Genomic DNA, 22,246 nt, shown 5'->3' with positions numbered 1-22,246 from the left:
TAAACTGAATTGTACTATTTTTTAAACTGAATAGTATAACAATACATGTTCTTTTTAATTGAAATTTATTTTAATATTCATTTTATTTTATTCATAAGTGTCTTACAAATTAACTTTTTAATTATTTGATATTATTATTTTCTATTTTATTTATATTTCTTTTATTATTATATGTGTATGGAAATTATTTTATTATTTATTTATTTTATTTTATTTTTTTTATTTTTTATTTTTTTATTTATATTTATTTTGTCATGAATATTATTTTACTTTTATATTTATTTTTTTAATTATTTATTTATATTTTTTTGTTTTATATGTGTATATAATTTATTTTATCTTTTTATCTACTTATTTTATTTTAAAATAATTTTTTATTTATATTTATTTTGTTCCCTCGTAAAATTGTTTTATTAATCAATTATTTATTATTTATATTTTATTATGTAAAAATTAAACTAATATTTATTAATTATTATAATATAATAAAAGATGATACTAGAAAAATTACTCTTAATAAATGTTTGTCAATTTTTTTATCATTTGATATTTCTATAATATTAATTATTTTTGCTACATTACTATTTTTTTTATGATATTTCATTATATATTCATTTAATAAAATTTAACGTGAAAAAATATATTTTAGTTTTAGTAGGTAAAATACTATCATTTAAAAATAATAATATTAATATTTATTTTAAAGTTAGTTGATTTTTAAAATAAATAGTTATTTTAGTGTATGTAGCACACACATTTTAATATCATTAAAAGTTTTTTTAATATATTTTTACATATTTAATAATATGTTAAAGAATATAATATATTTAAAGTATTATTTTTTTTATATAGTCTTTTTTTTATGATTTATATTAATTAATCATTTAATAAAATTAAATTTAAAAAAAATATATTTTACTTTTATTACTTAAAATAATATTATTTGAAAAGTAATATATGTTTATTGATAAAAAAAAATATAAAAATTTGTGATAAAAAAAATGTTGTCTTAAAAAATTCATTATTAATTTTTTATTTGAACGGTTTCTTTTATTAATATTTTATTATTAAATAACGTTTTCTTAATAAGACATAGCAATTGAACGGGAACTAGAGAAGAAAAAAGAGTAGATACAGTTCTCATAGTTAATTGAACTCAAACTGTTATAAGTTCAGTTTTTAAAAACTAAACCATAAAATAGTATACTGAACTTTTAATAAAAGTAAATCAGTTTTTTTAACTATAATATAATATAGTTAATAATAGTAGAGTACATATCACTTATTTTTTCCCAACCCAACATAGCTAATTGCATGTGCTCTTCCCAAGTGTTATGTGATAATTTTTCATAAACAATTGAACTTTAAGAACTAATTAAGAATATCACATAGCACGACAACTAATATGGAACATATAGTAATTTGATGAAGATGAGGTTGACAACTATGGGAAGGATACAAGGAAAAAGGACAATGAGATTTTCCCAAGTTGTACAGCCTTTAGGTCTGTAATCATTAATTATATTGTCCTTTATTGTGTAATTTGCTTGGGAATCAAAATAAGTACTTCTTTCAACCTCAAATCACAATCTTCTCATATCCTTCTTTTTCTAAAATTTACTTTTTAAAACATATAAAAAATTTGTAGAAGTATTTTTACTGGAATATTCTTATGAATTGTTTTCTCTTTTAGGATGAATAGTTAATAATTAAATAATGATAAGAGTATTTTCAGAAATAAAGATTGATGAAGAAATTCATTATGAGATCAAATTATTATATCACATTAACACCTTTTAAACTTATTGATATCAATCACAACTTTTAACTAAAATTAGGCCAACATTTATATCTTTTAAAATAGCATAGCTAAATCAAAAAAATTAGAGAAATAAATTAACAAAAACCTAAAATTCATATACTAAAATAGTAAGTAATGCGTATTTAATTGACCGAACAACATGTATGATAGTTCCTAGAACGAATAACCCTATAAGGTTTTGCATCGAACTAATGCAATTACTTTTAGAATTTAACTATTTGGAATTTTTTTTATTAAATTACAAAAATTGATAAGTTATCTTTAGAAGTAACGACTTAAAATGATTATCTTTACTTTTGTAACCTTTTATTAAAAAGTTATTATAATGGTAGTGACTTTTGTGAAATCATTATTCACATGGTGTTTTTTTTATTTAATCAATTAGATTTGTTTATTTAAATTTAAGAATTAAATTTACAATTTAAAACTTTTGTTTTTGTAATTTTTTTTAAATATATTTAAGTGTTTATATTTTATAAGATGCAGTTAGAATTTTTTAGCTATACTTTGAATAAAATCTTTGCAACTTAAGCTAAATTGAGTTTTGTTTATAAAAGTGAAAATTTTGAAAAAGAAAATATCTTAAATGAGTTGGCACAAATCTATAAAAATTAAATTTAAACATCATATATTTTATTTCTTGAGTTGGTCTTTTAAATTATGTTGATGTTATTGGATGATTTTCTATGATATTGTCATGGTCTATTTGTATAATTAAGAATTTATATAACATGATGAACTAATAACAATCCATGATATCATTTGATAACATAAGTTCATGCTAAAAATATAAATATCAAGACATTTATTCTCCCACTTTCTATAGCAAATAAAATAATAATAATAGTAATAATTACTGCCACTACCTGCTATTTTATTGTGTAATTATAACAGTAAATAAAAATTTACTTTTATAACGGAGTTTTTTTATTAATTTTTATAACTTTAATGCAAATTTTAGTACTTTTATAATTATATTTTTTAATTATTTTTATTTTTTATTATGATGAAAATTGGATACAAAGAATAATAATAATAATAATAATATAAAAAAGAAAAGAATAATACAGGCAAATAGAAGATAAGACACTTGTCGAGAATTGTGGAACCGTAGGTGCTACCATCCTTGCTTCTGCACTTTCCCTTGCGGCTTCCATGGAAGGGATGATGCAGCTTGCTTATGATGCAACGGTGAAGCTCATGCTGTCTGCACTTGAGCGCAACCTGCTCCCTGATGCCGTCACCAGAAGACTCACGCGCCTCCTTTTGGCTACTCGCCTTCGCTCTTCTTCCACCACATCCTCGGAGCTTCAGCTTTTCAACCTCCTCCACTTCGCACATTGTATTATTTCTTACCTTCTTAATTTCTCTCGTCGCGATTATGACTGCATTTTCAAAAATCAATCACTATAACATTCTGGGAATCAAAAAAAGAAAAATAACGAAAACATTACTTTGCAACGTCTTAATGTAATAATATGTTTTTTTGAGTTCATTTGATTTTGTCCGGTTGGTGAACAATTTGACCAGGAATTTCATGCCTCACGCTCTTTCAGCTTTACGAGAGATGCCAATAGCAATCAACACCGAGAAGCCAAAATCTCAACATTATGAACTGCCAACCGCTTTCTTCAAGCTCGTCCTTGGAAGCAATCTCAAATACAGGTACTTCTAAAATGATTTTGTAGTCGATTGGTAACTTTACCTAAAAAATTCCTTTGCTTATGTGCTATTAGTAGATAGTGATCCTGTTTCTTTGATTTATACTTTCGAAATTTGATTTTCTTTTTATAAAAAAAAAGACAACGAAAACAAACACTCAACTAAGCTGATGTCTCAGTCTCATCGCCTGCAGCACTCTTGAGGTAGGATCACAAAATAGACACAGGCGATGAGAAAATATCTTTTAACTGTTCCTGCTTTTTGGTTTATAAAATAAGATTTGGAATAATTTTTTAAACTGATAGACTTTACAGGCGAAATTGATTCTTAAGTAACAAGGAAGGAATTATTTTAAGTAATAGTTTTTAAAGACAAAAGACTAGAAGAAAATCACATAGGACCTAAACCTTTACAACAAAATCTACCTAAAAGGGAGTACAGGATGAATTGTGGGAACTGGGCACTGGGAACAGTCATACATATCTCACTTGATTAGCTACAACAGGTTTGCTGTACTGATTAAGTTATGCGTGCAGAAGTGAAAAAGATTTAAGTTGTTACCAAAATAAATTTCTGACAAGTATGTGTGCATGAAAGAAAAATGATGAAGTACGCTCACAAATATAGCATTCCCAAATGCATGAACTCCTGCAGCTCTTGCTATTTCTCTTCTGCCTCAACGACGCTGGAAGAGGCTGAAGAAGCAATGTTGAAACTGTACTGCGACAGATCAAACCTGAAAGATGGTCATACGGTACTTGATGTAGGATGTGGTTGGGGATCGCTGGCATTATACATTGCCAAGAAGTATATTAACTGCAGAGTTACAGGAATCTGCAATTCCACAACTCAAAAGGCTTACATTGAGGAGAAGTGCCGGTATGGTGCTTGATATCCCCTTCTTGGCTTTAAGGCCTTATGCATTGCCATATGGCTCTGAAAAATCTGATTAGGTAGATGACACTTGGGTGAAAATCACATTCTTCTCCTCTCTTGTCAGGGATCTTCAGCTGCAAAATATCAATATTATAGTTGCTGATATTAGCACGTTTGAAATGGAGGCTTCTTACGACAGAATATTTTCCATAGAAATGTTTGAGGTTAGGATTTGTTAATTAATGATTGATGTCAACGACACGTTTTCTTGTATTTTAGAGTCAGCTTTGACCTTGATGCAGCATATGAAGAACTACCAAGACCTTCTGAAGAAGATATCCAAATGGATGAAAGAAGATGGCCTTTTATTTGTGCATTACTTCTGCCACAGAGCATTTGCCTACCACTTTGAGGTGAACCCAATAAACAACTCGACCATTGTGATGTTATATTTGTGATATATATTAGTCAATGCATTAACAAGGCTAGTGAGGTTTCAACTTTTCATAGATATAATTAATTTACCTACTACTTGCTACTTCTTCATAAAGGATAAAAATGAAGATGATTGGATTACAAGATACTTCTTTACTGGAGGAACCATGCCTTCAGCAAATCTACTTCTTTATTTTCAAGTGAGTTTCCTATGCTTCTTGTGCCAGCTTTGTTATTAACAAATGGTATCTCTTAATCCCTTCAAATGTTGCCTTGTGTTATATGAAGGAAAAAAGCTGTCTCCTTAAAAGAAAAAACGGGAAAAGAAAGAAGTATCCGCTATACTTTTGTTTAACACCTTTATGTCCAGAATCAGCTCACTTGTAACCAACTATCTTCTTTGGTGATGTATGTAGGATGATGTTACAGTCATCAACCATTGGCTGGTAAATGGTAAACACTACGCACAGACCAGGTTAGAATCAACTTGACTACTAAATGATTTTACAGCGATCACGTCATACTCCACCGGTAGTTGATTTGTTTACAAAGCAAGTTCGAACCCACTTCTAAAAAAAATGAATACATGTTGCAGTGAAGAATGGCTGAAAAGAATGGACCAGAAAATGACTTACATCAAGCCAATTATGCAATCAACGTATGGCAATGCTTCAGCTACCAAGTGGACTGCGTATTGGAGAACGTTCTTCATAGCTGTGGCGGAACTTTTCGGATATAATAACGGTGAAGAATGGATGGTTGCACACTTTCTTTTCAAAAAGAAATGAAATAAGCCATAACCTAATCTTTTAATTTGAGAATGGCTTCCAAACCTATTTTACTATTTGTCCTAAGCATTCAGGACAAAAAAAGCTGCCAATCGAAGTTGCACATTTCAATAATGTTGTCATTTATTACTTAATTTATTTGGTTGTCTGACTTTTTTTTTCTTGGTTCTCAGTCCTTTGCACTTTAGTTCAAACTTTAAAATATGCACTTTGGTTCTTCTATGATGTTATACTTTGTAACGAATATAATTTTATCTTTCTTGAATGAAATGATTTTTGCCTCAAATTACGGGGTTTTGGCATTTAAAGTATATGGTAGTTTGATGCTAGGTTGTGGTGTTTTTATATGGGTGTGTCAATAATTCCAAGTTACAATAGTTCTAGGAAAGTCACCCAATCAAAGAACTATTGCAATCAAGTTGTTGAGGAACTCACACCCAAAAATATATTTTGTAGAAGAACCAAACTAAGTATCAAGAGTATTACTAATATGGTGTTATCTTGTTTGGTTATTTTTTACATTAAATATTTTTTCTACTTATTGAACAACCATTCACCATTAAAACATTATCGTATATTTGTTGTTGTCAACATAATTTCAACATCAGCAAAAAATAATTCCAATTGATAAATGTTAAGATCTACATTCTATATAAATTAAAACATAATCAAATTTATAAATCTGAATAATAAAAACATAATTAAATAATATATTACATTGTCCGGTGGTTTAATTTGATTTGGTTTAGATTAGTTTTCAACCTATAAATCCAAAACATGTTATTTGAAAAAAAAAAAACAGAACACAATAAGACGAAGTTAATATTTTACAATTTTCACTTTTTAAATTGGATTGGTTTGATTTTTCACATCTTTACTAGTGAAAATACTTCCGTATGTATCTTTTTTTTACTTAAAAATAAATAATAATTTAAAAGGATAAAATCATAAAATAATTTATTTAATTTGTAAAATAATTAAATTTAAATTAATAATCATTTAAAGGATAAAATTAGAAATGTAATTATTTTAATTTAAAATAATGTTTATTTAATGGAAAAAAAATTAAAAATGTACACACACAAAAATCTCTGTATATATGTAGATATAGATGTTACAATCGACATTAGTTTTATTCTTATGAAGTATTATTTTATTTGTAAGATAAAATACTCTTATTTATATGCTGTGTACTTGCTGCACAATATCCCAACATCTTATCATTCCGAAATTATTTTTTGGAACACATTAAAACATTCGAATTTTTTTGAGGTTTTCGATGGGGTGCACCAATAACTTTGACAGGTGCAAGAAGTCATTGCCATGTCGTTAGGCCCCTAATACTTAGTAATTGTTGTCAACATGACTCTTGCATAGTTCTCGACATGCACATTTCGAAAAGGTATTACATCTCCATACTTTTATTTACTACTAAGAAGATTTTCGACATAAATAATCTTCTTACGTGAATCTATTGTCAATTCCATTCTACCCATGTTAACGTGTTACCAAGTTAAACTATAAACTTTGATACAATGTGTGGAAATAGGAGAGGAATAAATGACTTTCATACCATATGTTTGTACGAATATTTTAATACCCCGCCAATTATTAGCCGACAAGCACAATACCTCAACATCAATCATCATCATCATCACGAGGCAATGATCATCGTTATTTGGAATCTTGCACTATGCATTAATCTTCGACGTAAGGCAAAGATAAGTGGAGGCAAGCCATTAAATCAGCTTTGGATAAAATTCAAACACCAGGAGAACGGGTTCCTCTGGATAGCGTATACAGCGTAAAGCAACGCAATGTTTATATTTAGTTCTGACAAAAGACACGTAGCATGCCATGATTTACTGATATAATGTAGCCCGAATGCATACTGAGCCAACTCCGAACTATTTGTATTATTTTTACAGTTCTGACCAAAGTTACAACTATCTTCTTGGGCATAAAACCATTGTCAGATATAAGAGGGTCAAAACTCAAATGTACAAGCCACGGCCTTAATCCGGTGATTGGAGAGGCTAACTGAAAATAGGGGCCAAAATATAATGAAAATTCTATCAACATATTTCAGATTAAAAATTGTCCTATTGGCACTTCTTGCATATCCATATCCTACATTCAACAGCCAGGAAGGTCTAACCTAAAACTCGGAGTATAAAAGTGAATACCTCTATCTGATAGAGTTCATCCGAGCACCATCAAAATCCATTACACCCAAGAAATGAATGTCAAGCCGTCTGTGTCATGTTGTTATGCTGTTGCCATGATCAGACGGTAGACGGAATGGAAAGTGCGCAAACTGTATTTTTAGGGTTGGCGAGTCAGGCTTTTTATCATCAAACTTATAGCCTGCATCAAGTTTTACCCTTGAGTATACAACCCACAAACATACATATGTTTAAAGACCTTTTAATTTAAATTTCAAATTGACAATTTACAAACAAAGGCTAAGTTTCTCTGTAGTACACCTTCTAACAAACACTGTACATCTAGATTTATATTGATATAAAGCAATATTAGAAATTTACTCATAAAACTTACCTTCTTTTAGATGAGTGTGCGTTTCGAATAAGAATAAATTATATAAAAAAATAGATATTATTGACATCCAAAGCAGAGAAGCTGTTTCTGGTGAAAACACAATTTACAGACAAAAGACTCTAAGTTACAACATAAATTGTTAGATGTCTTAAGCTTCAAGTCATTATAATATTTAAGATGGTTATTTATTCGTTACAAGTCTGACCAAGTTAGTGCTTAGTAACATATAGTTGGGATAGTACTGATAGTTGAATTAGAATACTAGCATAAATAAGTGTTAGTGTTCTGTATCTGTATCCACAACCCACCATAGAATCAGAGATTCCATATTATTCACAACCTACATTCACATTCTATTTTTTTTCCCTAACATCCTCAGGACTGTGCATGGATATAAAACTGAATTATATGCAATCCAGAAAAAACAAAATACCTTGCCGGGCTTCCAGGGCAGTGAGAGCACATTTCGAGTCAACAAACTCCACAAAACACAAAGTCATAGCCTTGACACCGCTCTGCAGCATCCCAGCCATTTAAAAACGATTCATTATTCATAATAAATGAAGCACAAGAAATGGCGTAGATTCACTCTACACTTAATATATCTACCTACCAAAGCTAATGTATTACTAACAAGGTAGTCAAACTCAAGATTCTATTATTCAGACTGGGAAGGAGATAATGAATTGTAAATCAAGAGAATCGTAACAAGATGCATAAGATTCCACGAGATATATAAAATTCAAATATGCGTGTGCACGCATATAACAGCATAAATAAGAAGGGGGAAATCCACATAAAACCGCTAATACTTAAGTAAGCTCAAATTACTCCATACAGAACTCATGATTCACAAGTCATAAATGGCAAACAAAGCAAATTAAAATACTGCAGCGGTGACTAGTACTCCTAGTACAAAACACAAAACATGAATACCTAGAATAGTTAGCACAGAAGGCCAAAACTAAAAAAAAACAGAGACTTGATCAAACTCTGAAAGTTAGCACAAAGAATCATGATCCACACAAACTCATTAATCAAGCCAATTCCACAGTTTTTACAATTCCAGACTGAGTCTACTGATTTTGCTCATCAACAATTCTAAGCATGGGCAAACTCAGCAAGGCATTGCACAAGGGTAGAATCGTGCAATTCTAGAAATTTTAACTACCATGATTATTAACCAGAGGAATATTGCAAAAGGTGAGAAGCAAATTGTATATTCCTCAAAAACAAACAATATTTATGACCTTATATGCATTTTCTGTCTTTCCTGGACAAGACTATTAAAGTAGATTGTGCATTAATGAAATATGCTAAAATATAAAACATGAAATTTTTAATTAACACACTTACACGTTTAGGCTCCTTGTGAACAACTCTGATATCCTTATAGCCAATAAAGGGGCGGAAAAGATCTATGGGCACAAGTCAAGGCTTCGTATCAAAATAACAACAAAATACAATGTATACTTGGGATTGTATCCTGGAAGAAAAGACAAAGACGCGCAATTTTTTCCTTTTCAAATTAAGAGTTATCTAGTATTTACAAAACAACCTAGAATTTTCACCTCTTCCTTTTCCCTTCAAAATTTCACTCCCAAGCATACCATTAAAGTTGTCAAGTGATCTAATCTCCATATGTTATTAACTTATAAGGCAAATTATAATCTCATAAGTAAATCCGATGTTAATTTCAAAATACTTAGTTCCTATCCATTTTTGCAAGGAACAAAAGCCCGATATGCATATGCACACAAACAGACATATAAATCACAAAGGATACGCCCAACTTCCCTTCTAGTGCAGTTATTTGGAAGTCCACCCACAAACAGAATGTTTGAGTCCGCTGCTGAAATAGGCAGAGCATCATGGCAGACCATCATAAGTGTTTTTAGATGATGCTCTTTCACTGTTCACATCAGAAACACCATGACTAATGCCTAATGGTGCCATATCTCGTTTTTTAGTCAGGTCAGGATCTGAGAGAGGTGAACTACCCTTAACAGGCTCAGAATGAACCCTAGATCCCAAAGTATCATCTGCACTGTAAAACAAGTCTATCTGCAGCAACAATCAAAATTCAAAATGAACATCCATCCCCACGGCATCACATTGTAACTCAAAATAGTATTATAATGTTCTTACGTCTCTTTGAAGGTAATCTGATCCAATGCCCCGCAGTTCAGTAGAATTTGAAGGCTTAGTTGGAATCTATCCAGCAAAGCTGGTCCTCGCAATACTTGCTGACAGAACCAAAACAACGGTCAAAACATAATCATTATTTTCTGTAATAAGAGGTTGAAGTATTTATTTCATCGGTATAGTTTTGTCAATTTGAGCTTTAGTTCCTATGTTAAAATTGTAAGCTAGTCCTTGAATAGTTTTTGCCATATTTTAACAGCGCTAAAAAGCTCTTGCGGCGTCTTACGATTATCCAAACATGCATTCTAGAACATCAAAAAGTTTCCTCTGATCATTTTTTTAGCAGTTTCGAATAACCAAAATGTTCTGGTGTTCTGAATGGGGATCAAAATAACTTTGTATCATGGACTAAAACCCACAATTTCCTTATAAAAATTAAAACTCAAAATGGACACAATTATAAGGACTAAGACAATAGTTTAACCTTAAAGAAAAATAAGAACCAGAATCTTATTACTGATGCTCCTTTTCTATCATATAACTTGTTTAGGGTTTAGTGTTGAAGAATAAAAGTAATTGTTGAAATTTTAAGAAACTAACAGCTGATCTGAATCCAATGGTTAAAACACGTAAAACTGGTTCAGTTTTGTAGTCTCATTTGTCTGTGCGAACGAATTAAAGATGGAAAAAAAAATTGGAAAATTGTAAAAGTAGGGAATACCAGAGAGTACCTCCGTCGGCAGCTGCCGGAGCACTATATGGGTAGTAGGGATCCGCCATGGAAACTCTTCTCTCGGTTTGGTCAGAGTGGAAAGAAAGAAAAAATGTGAATGAGTAAAGGGGACAGACTCCACTTGCAAGTTTTATCTGTAATCTAAATTTTATTCTTCTTTATTATAACCAAATTTCGTATACATTATCTTAACAAAAATATTATAATCAGATTTTATTTAATATAAAGAATAGTGATGGAATATTATACATTTCTAGTTAGTGGTAATTAAAAAAAACTATACTAACTATTTGTTAGGTATTCAAATTTAAATATAATTATTAAATTAAATGTGTTTTAATATAATTAGATGTTTGTACAGGTATAATGAGAGATTCAAATATTATCACTTCAACTTAATCATAATTCCAGTAACATTTGAAACAATACCATTAATTTCAACCATAAAATATATTATTACATTAAATAATAAATATAAATTACAAATGTTATTTAAGAGACATTAACTCGATAATTCATTTACTATCAAGATCTAATATTTTATAAGTAGTAGTAGATTAAAAATAGTATGACTTAATTATTTTAATATTAAAATATATATTTTAATATAAATGGATTTTAGAGTTCTTTCACTTCTTTTTATGAATTTTTTTTTATTAACCTGATTTAAGAATTGAGACGGTATAAGTGATCTTGAGAGCAAACTTTTCAATTCAGATCAATTAGTTTCTATGTTTGAGTAAGTCAAGTTTCAACCACTTTTCTCTGGTCCTTTATTTATTTTGTTGCATGTGGGTCCCACTCATTTTGCATGTAATGTCAAAGTCTCTTACTTGACTCTTTATTGTTTAGTGGTGCTAACAGTATATCCTGATTGGTTTTGTTGTCTGTAGGCACAAATAGAACTCCTTAAGGTGTGTGAGCGAAATAAGATTCTTTAGAGCGATTGGTATTCTAAAAGGTTAGGGAAGCTGATCATTTGTTTTATGTTACTAATGCTTTGATAAATTGTGTTGTATGCTTGAATTGATTAGAAATTGACAAACTAATATGTGAAGTTGTTTGTGATTTCAATTAAAAGTATGTCATCCATGATTAGATGTATGAAAAACTTATGTGGTATTGATTGTAGTAAAATAGAAGGGTGTTAGGCTTGTTTTTGGTCTAAAAATGAAGTTTTGATAGGTGAGATTTTGAAGTAATGGTTAAAGGGAAAAAACTGAGTTTTATGGTATATTTTATGATTATTTGAAACTTGTTGGAGCTTTGAGTTAACATAAGTCTATTATAGAAAGTGTTGGTAGTCAATAGATTGTGTTTTGAATGGTTATAAGTTCATTTTAGGAGTTTTGATTAGTGAGATTATAAAGTATAGGTTTTGTGTCAAAAGGAAAGGTTTGGAATATGTTGTTATGTCATTTTTTACTTGTTGGTTCCTAAGTAGTGAAGTTTTATGCTAGAAGAGATGAAATTGAATTATGAGTTATAAGGTGTTCCTTTAGTGGAAGTAAGTGGGAATTTATGGAAAGATGAGTTTAGTAAAGTTGATTTTTAGTCACAAACACTTAAATTAATTCATTTGAATGATAGAATGTTAAGGGGGAACAAATACATGAGGAGGTAATAAGAGTTAGGAAATGGTAAGTTGAGGGGTGGTAATTTTGCATAATTAATGTTATGCAAAATTCTACAAAGTTGTTGGGTGAGCAAACACTCGTTGGGCGAGTTTTTGGGGTCTTTGGCATTGGGTTTCAGAGGCTAGGTGCGCCAGCTCGTTCGACTTTTGGAGCTCACTGTCTTTGCTCTCGTTGGGCGAGTGGTTTGGCCCACTAGGGGGAGCATGTGCTCGCTGGGAGCCAATAATTAGGGCGTTAGGCGAGTGAATTGGGTTTTCTTGGTTGTTTTATTTGCATTTCTCTTATATGTTTGAAGGTAAATGGTAAGATAATTGCTTTTATGATAAGTGATATGGTTTGAATTACTATGATGGTATGAATTTGAGGTTGTAAAAGTTCTAAAAAGAAATCTCACTGGTTGTTTCAAAATGTTGTTGGTATGAATGTAGGGAGCTTAGTCTTAGAGATTATCCTGACACTTTAACGATCATTGATTATCAACTAGAAATGAGTGATACATGGGGTAAGAGTAGTAAGAGGTTTTAGTCTAGATACATCCAATATGGTTCAAGACACTATACAAACTAACCTTGTGAGTGTGGTAGGGAGAAATTCATTGGCAATGTCTTTGTAAAGCAGTGAACTACTATAAGTGCATGAGGTCAGGTACATGTTCATGGTATTTCTATGATATTTGTTTAATTTTTCACCATTAAAATTAATTGTTAAGTTTAGTTTTGTTAATTTTTCGGATGTTACACTATTTGTTTTATCTTAGTTGGAGCATAAAAAAAATACTCTAACAAATAAAAATTACTCTTAAAATTTTAATTATAACAAAATGAGATGTTATTCATTGGAAGAAAATATTTTTACAATTTGTAACAAATACACAAAAAAAAATCTATTATTATAAATTTGATAAGATTTTAATAATAATATTGATTTTTGAAATACATAAATAAAAATTGTCACTCATAATCACATAAAACAATACAATTTGATCTGAATTTCAATTTTATCAAATTTATTCATAAATTTACAATATACATATATTAATAAAATATGAAAAATATTTGTTTTCAAATTGTTCGATGATATTATTCAAGATTTAATACACAATTACACTAAACCTCAAACAAAAATTAAGGATCACTCTATGTCTATTTCTAAAATTACAATAAATATTAATATAAACTAACAATACACTTTAATATAATTAACTGTGCCTAAAAATAATTTATAGTTTAATCAAGTTATAAATTAATCAAACATATAATAAATTTAAGGTTAAACTGAGTTTTTTTAGTTTAATCTATGTTTTATTAGAATCTCCAATTTAGTCCTAAAAAGTATTAATTTGAGTCAATTGGGTCTTTGCTGTTAAATTGTGCTAACAGAGTTAAATTTGTTATGAGCTGGGACGTTGACGTGGCATGTTTTTCAAACTTGTCATGCTGAAGCTTTTATAAGTGGCATTTATTAAAAGATTATATTTTAATAATAGGGTTTCTGAAATGGGATTTAATAATAGAATTTCCGGTAAGTCAATTTTGCCCTTGTCGATACTTCTTTCTTTCGGTGAATCACCATTTCCAACGGCTCCTCCATGTGCCAATCACATCGCGGTTTGGTGCGATCTGGTTAAGACCCTCGCTCTCCAGGGATGCGATCTGGTGCGACCAAGCGCAAATAATGGGTCTGGTACTCCAGATTAAGTGGAAGGGTCCCAAACTCACGTTTAGCTCGTTGCGTAGAATCGCCATTGCCAGGAACTTCACCAGAGAGGCGCAACCTCGACCGGATGATGTCATTTTCTGGGACGAGGAGTTTCACACACTCTGCACCCTCTCTACCTACAAAGACAATGTCTTTCACTCTTGGGAAATCACTTTCTCTCTCTTCAATGTTTGTCTCTCTTTCTTTCCCTCCCTCTCTATTTCGTGTTTTTTTCTCTGCTGCAATTTTAGAATTTTAGATTAATCTTGTTTTGGGTTTTTTTTTTCATATCTTGTAAATTATTTTTTTTTTATTTTAAAGAAGTGATTTTTGGGGGTTGATCGGAAAAGGGGTGTTTTTTTTCCTTTTCTTGTTTTTGGGGGTTGATTATTCGATGTTGTGCTTTCCAGTTCTTTCATTATGAGGAATCGTCTCTGATAGTTCTTTTAGATTGACAAAAGCGAATGAAGGACCGATTTCGATGTCTCTTCTTTCTTCAACAGCATCATAATGATGACATATCAATGCTATCGAAAACAACACGTATAGCAACAGCAGCACACAGCTAAAAACAAAAAATATTTTAATTTCGAAAGGATCGATAGACATTGATGATAGACAAAACTAAATAGTAGAGAACACACTTCAAAATTAATCAAGGAAGATAACAATAACCATAGTTAGATTTTGGAAAAGGCGTCACGAGCCCGTTCCCTTCCTCTTCCAAAACGGTTCACCAAATGGCGAGAAATGTCGAACCGTGCATCTCCACTGGCGCTCCAACCACCATTTCCACTCTTCTTTCCCATTGCTTCCTTCTTCTCTCTCTGTTGTGTCTTTCTCTGTTGTGTCTCTCAGCTGGGAAGAAGATTTTTGGGTGCTGCTTGTAATGGAAGATGATTTTTTTTTTATTTTTTTAATCAAACATTTTTCACGTTAAACTTAGGAACTTACACGTAACATCTTGCCACGTTTAAAAAACATGTCACGTCAATGTCCCAGCTCATAAAAAATTTAACTCGGTTAGCACAATTTAACAGCAAGACCTAATTGACTCAAATTAACACTTTTTAAGACTAAATTGGAAATTCTAATAAAACAGAGATTAAACTGAGACAAACACACAAAAATTAGGACAACTAAAGAGTTTAACCTAAATTTAAAATTATACAAACATAAATTGTGTAATAAATTTAAAATCAATTAAACATCTAATATGAAAAAAAAAATCATAAAAGTCATGTTCAACTCAATCAATGAAGACATTTATATAAAACAATAATCGAATTACCCTAAAAACAATTACATACGTCCACACTATAACAACAAGGAAAAACAATTTTAGTCATTAAAAGAATCTCTAACAAACACCATATGCTTGCCACCGTGATGAGTATGTTTTTTAAACAAATTTACATCTCACCTACAAGCTTTATACACATTAAAACTAGATTTCCATTTGATCTGTCATTTTTTATTCATCTAACCTTCTAGATTAAACTTAAATATTAATCACTTAATTATAAAAATATTATCACACATCTTTTTCATCTATCTTTTATATGTCAAACATAAATGTAATGTTATAGTAAGCTAGTTTTTTTTTTCAACGTTATATGAACAACAATTTATTTCTCATCCAAGTAAATTATAAGGCTAAAACCAAATCTCTATATTCAATTTTTGCTTTAGCAAAAATATAAAAGAAAATAAATGTATGCGACGGGTAAAAATATTAATTAAAACTATTGTTTTAAAAACTTTTTATCAAGTTTATAATATCCAATTAATTACAAACATATATTACATATTGAAGAATTTCAACTCAACATTCAAAATTCCCAATGTATCACTCAATGATTTTCAACCATTTATCCATAAACAATTCAACCAAAAATGAAAAACCAAAATATTTAGTTTTCTAAATTTCAAATAAAAATATATTTCATGTCAATACATAGAAAGTTCAAATAAATCTAGCCATGATTACCCAATGTAACATCCCTAAAATATATGTCATGCATATATAATAAAGACGTCATTAAAATATAATAATATAGAAAGTAGTTGGAAACATAAGTCAGAGTATAGGGAGTTACAGCCATCCTTAATAAGCTAGGAATCCAAACATGAGGTACTAAAGTTGTAACACCCAAATAATTTAAAGGGTATTACTTATAGTAAAGACTAAATTAATTTGATATCTGATATAAACAATAAAACTTTATTTCAATTCTTTCAAAGTACAATTCCAAACTTACAAACTTTAAACATTATAGTCTTCACCACTTAACATAAATTCGAAATTTAACTTGTAAGTCTTACTAAACATATTTTTCCAATGCAAATTTATTCTTTTTACAAAAATCCCTGAAAGTTTTTCCCCGCATCTCTCTCATCATCTTTAAGCTTTTTCAACCGCATCTGCAACATTATCTGCTCACATATAACATGAGTTATATGATCATAGCACAAACAAATAAGGGTAAGCCAACCATATCATACAATCATTAAACTTAATTATAATATAAATGTTTCAATCATATATTTCCGCAATTTATAAATACCATTATCCCGATGTCATTAATCCATTTTTTTTTCTTCTTCACTTCTTCAAAATCCTCTTTCCCATTTTCATAAGTATACCATGCTTACTCACGAAGCCTTATGGTCAGACCGCTCTCTGCCTGCTTCTTTAAGCCTTTCCTGTATACTATGTCTTACTCTCTGAAGCCTTATGGTCAGACCCCTCTCTGCCTGCTTCTATACAACTTACGAATCATATGTTTATGTCAAAGCCTTATGGTCAGACCACTTTCTGCCTGCTTTCATAAACCTCGGGTGTTACTTTGCTCATATCAAGCTCTCATGGTATAACTCGAACACACTACTCCCGGTAGTAAACATCATTTCATAAGTAATGATTTCTTATATCCACTCCAACATTTCATGAAATCAACAATTCATACCCTCTTATCCACCTAACTCAATCATGTTCATTCTTTAATCATAAATTCATAATAACTCGTTTTGGTGTCAATAAATTAAACATATTGCCAAATATCAATACTTCATATTATAAACTCATTTTGCCCATAACGAGTATAACTCAGCATATTTATTTTGCCCATAACGAGTATAACTCAACATATTTTCACCAAACAAAGATCATAGATCAGCCAAAATACATCAACATATCTTAGGAACTACATATTAAAGTCTGGGCTCAATGTAACGATAAATGAAATATATATAAAGATTTTATCATGATAACTTTATGCATCTACAATTAACTTGTTTTATTTTATTTTCATCCTAGTAGAAATCTTTCTTTACCCCAATTGGTCACCGGAGAGGACCTAGATGTCTGAACGCATCAAACTCACCTTCGACGCCAACACATATGACTAGTCACAACTGACTGGACCAGGCCAGGGCTGAATGATCAGGGATGTGCCAACTCAGGTTTTTAAGGTTCCTTTATCCTACCAACAAATAAGGCCCTCAATAATTAATTGATTTATTTAAATTATCTATCATGTTCTCTTATGCTCTAAATCTGAAATGCCAATTTTTAATATTTTCAATTCCTCTCACGGTAACCTCAAACAATATCTGTACATCTATTTAATACCCATATACAAGCTATTACAGAACCCTTACTCCAGACCTTCCAATTGAGATCAATTTCAGCCAACAAACTCATTCAAAACAGATTGAATTCATTATATCACAACATGTACAATTTCACAGTTTCAGTTATAACATTCAGTATCATAAAAGTCATAAAATAGTTTCACAAGAGCACACCAGTTCAATATTCATATGCATATATTTTTATAAAATAAATTCATACAAAATAATTAGCTCTTCTTACCATAATAATATTAATATAAAAATTCAGGGGAAACAAGAAGTTGAATCTGGCAGAGCCGGTTAGACAACTTCTCATCCTTCCAGAAAGATGCAATAACAATAAAAAAGATAGATAAAACAATAAAATTTCTGGGGAAACAAGAAGTTGAATCTGGCAGAGCCGGTTAGACAACTCCTCATCCTTCCAAAAATACAATATAAATAAGAAGTAAAAAGTATGGGGAAACAAGAAGTTGAATCTGGCAGAGCCGGTTAGACAACTTCTCGTCCTTCCAAAATAAAGATATAAGAAACAACAAAAGCTTTGGGGAAACAAGAAGTTGAATCTGGCAGAGCTGGTTAGACAACTTCTAATCCATCCAAAAATACAAACATAAACCACTAATAATATACAAATGATATAACATAATCAATATCACAATTTTACAACTATCACACTTGGATCTAAACACAAAAGCATGTTCTCACTAAAATTTCAAGGTCATGCAGAAACAAAATACTTCATATTCCAAAATTTAAAATCAGACAAAAGCAAAATATTGCATAATCAAGACTCAAGATAATACGAAACGAATTGCTTAAGGTTAGCTCCCCTTACCTGATTCTCCCTCCTTTATGAATGAAGAGCACTTCTTCAGAAGCTCTCGCTACCTTCTCTACAACTCAGATCCTATTCCTAATATCTCCTTATTTTTGGCAAAAGTCTTACCCAATTTCACTCTACTCCCCTAAAACTTCATTTCTCACTCCTATTTATAGTTGAAGTTAGGGGTTACTGTAGCAGTAATGTAGTTGTACTACTATTCACTGTAGCCGTACTGTAGCTTGTACTACATTTTTCCTGTAGCAGTATTGTAGCAACACATGATTCACGAGGTATTTTTACTGTAGCACTGTACATATTTTACTGTAGCACTATACGTATTTTACTGTAGCATTTTACTGTAGCATTTATACATAAAATTAATTTTTTTATTTTCAAAAATATCTAGTATCTTAATTACAACAAGTTTCAAGGGTCTTACAAAAGTCTTCCAAAATACCATAAGTTTTACAGATAACATTTTTAAAACTCATAATTCAAAGTACAAATATCCTAATGATAATAGGATTCAACATTCTTTTCCTCCAGGGCTTGCTCCAAGGGCACCTCCTCGAATATGCTCCCATCCAAGTGGATGATTATCGCAAGAAGAAACATATGCAAACAACACAAACATGCAAGGGTGAGCTAATTATATAAAAAGCATACAATATAACCAGACGTGCATGCCAGAGCTAAATTTAATCAATCAAGATAAACACGCATCCTAACATGTTACGTTCTATACTTGACTCGTCCGGACTTTAGAATGATAGTCGAGCTATGGCGGGTCTTGTGATGGCTTATGAAACTTGGGCTCCCCCACCTTACCACACTCACGAGGTTAGCCTGTTTCGGGCCTTGAGACGTAGTGGAAGCCCCCAAGACTAAGACCTCCTGCTACTCCTCACCACATGGTTCAATCCTCTCTACGTGAGAAGAAAGACCATTGGAGTTTCAGGATGGCCCCCAAGACTGAGCTCCTACATTCATTCTAAACATACTTGAATCTCAACACGAGAATTCACTATGGATCACAACATGAGGCACCACCATATAACCCCTTGTGAGGTCTATGAAATTACGTCCATCAAACATACTTTGAAAATCATATACTTTGAAAATCACATACTTTGAAAATCACATACTTTCACTTTTACATTGCATACAAACATAGATATAATACTAATTATACTTCAAAAGACCACAAACAACTTAATAAGTCATGAAAAATCACATGAAACCATTCCATGTACATTAACAGACAATAACAGTCCAAGAAGACCCACTAAACAGTGCAAAAACCCCTTAAACTCATACTTAGACAAGGAAAATAACTTTGAAACCATCACCAACAATTCTGGAAAGGCCCAAAACCCCTAAAACGACCTAAAGAACATCCAAAAATGATATCCAGAACCCCAAAAACCACCCAAAATTGTCCTGGATGATTTTCCGACGACAATAATCGATTATCATATGTGATAATCGATTATTTGCGATAGCTTTGAAGAGGATACAACTCTCTAACTAGAATAATCGATTATCAAGTGAGATAATCGATTATTCTTATCAGTTTTTAACAACAACGTGATTTTTCTAGTTTTGGTGCATCTTAGACATATTCAAATGAACAATTTAAAATCTGTAACACTAATATTGATATTGTCAATACCGAATTTCGTCCGGATTGATTTTTGACTTTACTTTAATGTGTTCTCCTATGTTTATTATTTATTTATTTTTATTTCTTTATCAATTTTATTTTTATTTTTATTTTCGTTTTTATCCCTTTTTATTATTTATTTATTTTTTGTTATCTATTATTATTTTGTTTTTATTTTATCTTTATTTATATAAGTCATCTTATTTTATTTTATTCTCCCCTTCATTTATTATTTCTTTTTATTTCTTTATCATTTTGTTTTACCTCGTTATATTTTATTATATTTTAGGTTTAATCCTTTTCGACATCCCTATTTATGTACGAATGTCTCAATTGGGTCCTCGTTTTTTAAAGTGTATCAAAATGGTCCTTAATTTTGAAAATTGATATCAATTGAGTCCTTTCCGTTAAGTTGGGTGGACGGCGTTAAAAAAATTGATGAGTGGATGCTGAGATGACGAACGGACGCTCGTCCACCAGCGAACGAACGCTCGTCCACCAGCGAACGAACGCTCGTCCACCAGCGAACGAACGCTCGTCCATCAGCGAACGAACGCTCGTCGACCATCGAACGAACGATCGTCCAGTGTGGAACGAACGGTCGTCCAGCACTAAGAGGTCGACGAGCGTTCGTTCTCTGGTGGACGAGCGTTCGTTCTTTGCTGGACGAGCGTTCGTTCGCTGGTGGACGAGCGTTCGTTCGTCATCTCAGCATCCACTCATCAATTTTTTTAACACCGTCCACCCAACTTAACGGAAAGGACTCAATTGATATCAATTTTCAAAATTAAGGACCATTTTGATACACTTTAAAAAACGAGGACCCAATTGAGACATTCGTACATAAATAGGGATGTCGAAAAGGATTAAACCTTATATTTTAATATAATTAATATAACTAAAAAAAAGAAAGAAGAAAAAATGTGTGCGTATGTTGGAGCGAGAGGGGACATAAATGATTTTCTGCAGAGAGTAATAGTGGTGGCAGAGGCAGTTTTGGCATACGGAAGTGGGTACAAGGCAAATGGGGCGCATACAGAAGAAGCAGAAGAAAAGGGCACGAGGTAATGGAAAGGAGGGGGAAGAAACCGTGGCTCCAGGGGGAACAACGACCAAGAGCTCCTTCAGTATTCATCCCTTCCCTCTTCGTTTTCACCTCCAACTCTTGATCTCCTAGACCTGAACTTCAAACTCCATTCTCAGTCACCCAATCTTCATCCATCATCCACCCTCACTGAAGAGAGGGACCGCTCTCTCCATTCCCATATCTTCACCCCTTTCCTCTTCATTCTCATCTCCAACACCTCATGACCACGGCCCATCATTTTCATCCCTTTCCAACACCCCAACAAACATAACCCATCATCCACTACACCTATCATCGCTCAAAAAAAACACCATTGATGCCTCCATTCATTCGTCAGATACTCCATTCACCATCCAAATTCACCCATGGCCATATCTTGACACTCACGGCTACTACCAACACCCTTCCAGTCACCTCCTCTTTCCACTCCCAATTTTCATAAACCAGGGGACTAAGCCTTCAACCCTCCCCTCATTTCCAATCATCATCACAAGCAAAGGATTTGAACCCCTGAAGCTCGAAAGAACATTCAATAATCATCTCTCACACAAAATTGATCTCTTTTTATCCTCATGACCATCATTTTCACTCGCCCATTGAATCGTCTCCCTCAGTATCCATTCATCTTTCATTTTGTCCTCCATTTGGTTCAATACCTGAAAAACAGAGAAGAACTCAC

At 31.4% G+C, this 22,246-nt stretch overlaps 1 protein-coding gene and 1 pseudogene across 2 annotated transcripts; one reads left to right on the top strand and one right to left on the bottom strand.

Moving 5' to 3' along the window:
* Window positions 1-2,903: 2,903 nt before the first annotated feature.
* On the top strand, window positions 2,904-5,869 carry LOC148203179 ((S)-coclaurine N-methyltransferase-like). The gene is made up of 8 exons (XM_088105716.1): window positions 2,904-3,164; window positions 3,379-3,487; window positions 4,139-4,363; window positions 4,485-4,584; window positions 4,663-4,773; window positions 4,912-4,995; window positions 5,212-5,270; window positions 5,391-5,869. Exons 1-8 carry the CDS (start codon window positions 2,978-2,980, stop codon window positions 5,581-5,583), a joined length of 1,068 nt encoding a protein of 355 aa, XP_087961842.1. The 5' UTR covers window positions 2,904-2,977; the 3' UTR covers window positions 5,584-5,869.
* A 1,603-nt stretch (window positions 5,870-7,472) lies between these two features.
* Window positions 7,473-11,082, bottom strand: LOC148203178 (uncharacterized; annotated as a pseudogene). The gene is made up of 6 exons (XR_015784023.1): window positions 11,019-11,082; window positions 10,291-10,388; window positions 9,929-10,206; window positions 9,499-9,560; window positions 8,576-8,657; window positions 7,473-7,950 (listed from the first exon to the last, which is right to left on the bottom strand). The product of XR_015784023.1 is annotated as an uncharacterized LOC148203178 (transcript).
* Between the last annotated feature and the right edge of the window lie 11,164 nt (window positions 11,083-22,246).

This window comes from Vigna umbellata, chromosome 2, assembly GCF_029865625.1.
Source record: "Vigna umbellata cultivar VRB3 chromosome 2, Vumbellata_1.0, whole genome shotgun sequence".
NCBI classification, from domain to species: Eukaryota; Viridiplantae; Streptophyta; class Magnoliopsida; order Fabales; family Fabaceae; genus Vigna; species Vigna umbellata.
The sequence above is the reverse complement of the archived record's forward strand: the minus strand, read 5'-3'. Positions and strand labels throughout refer to the sequence as shown.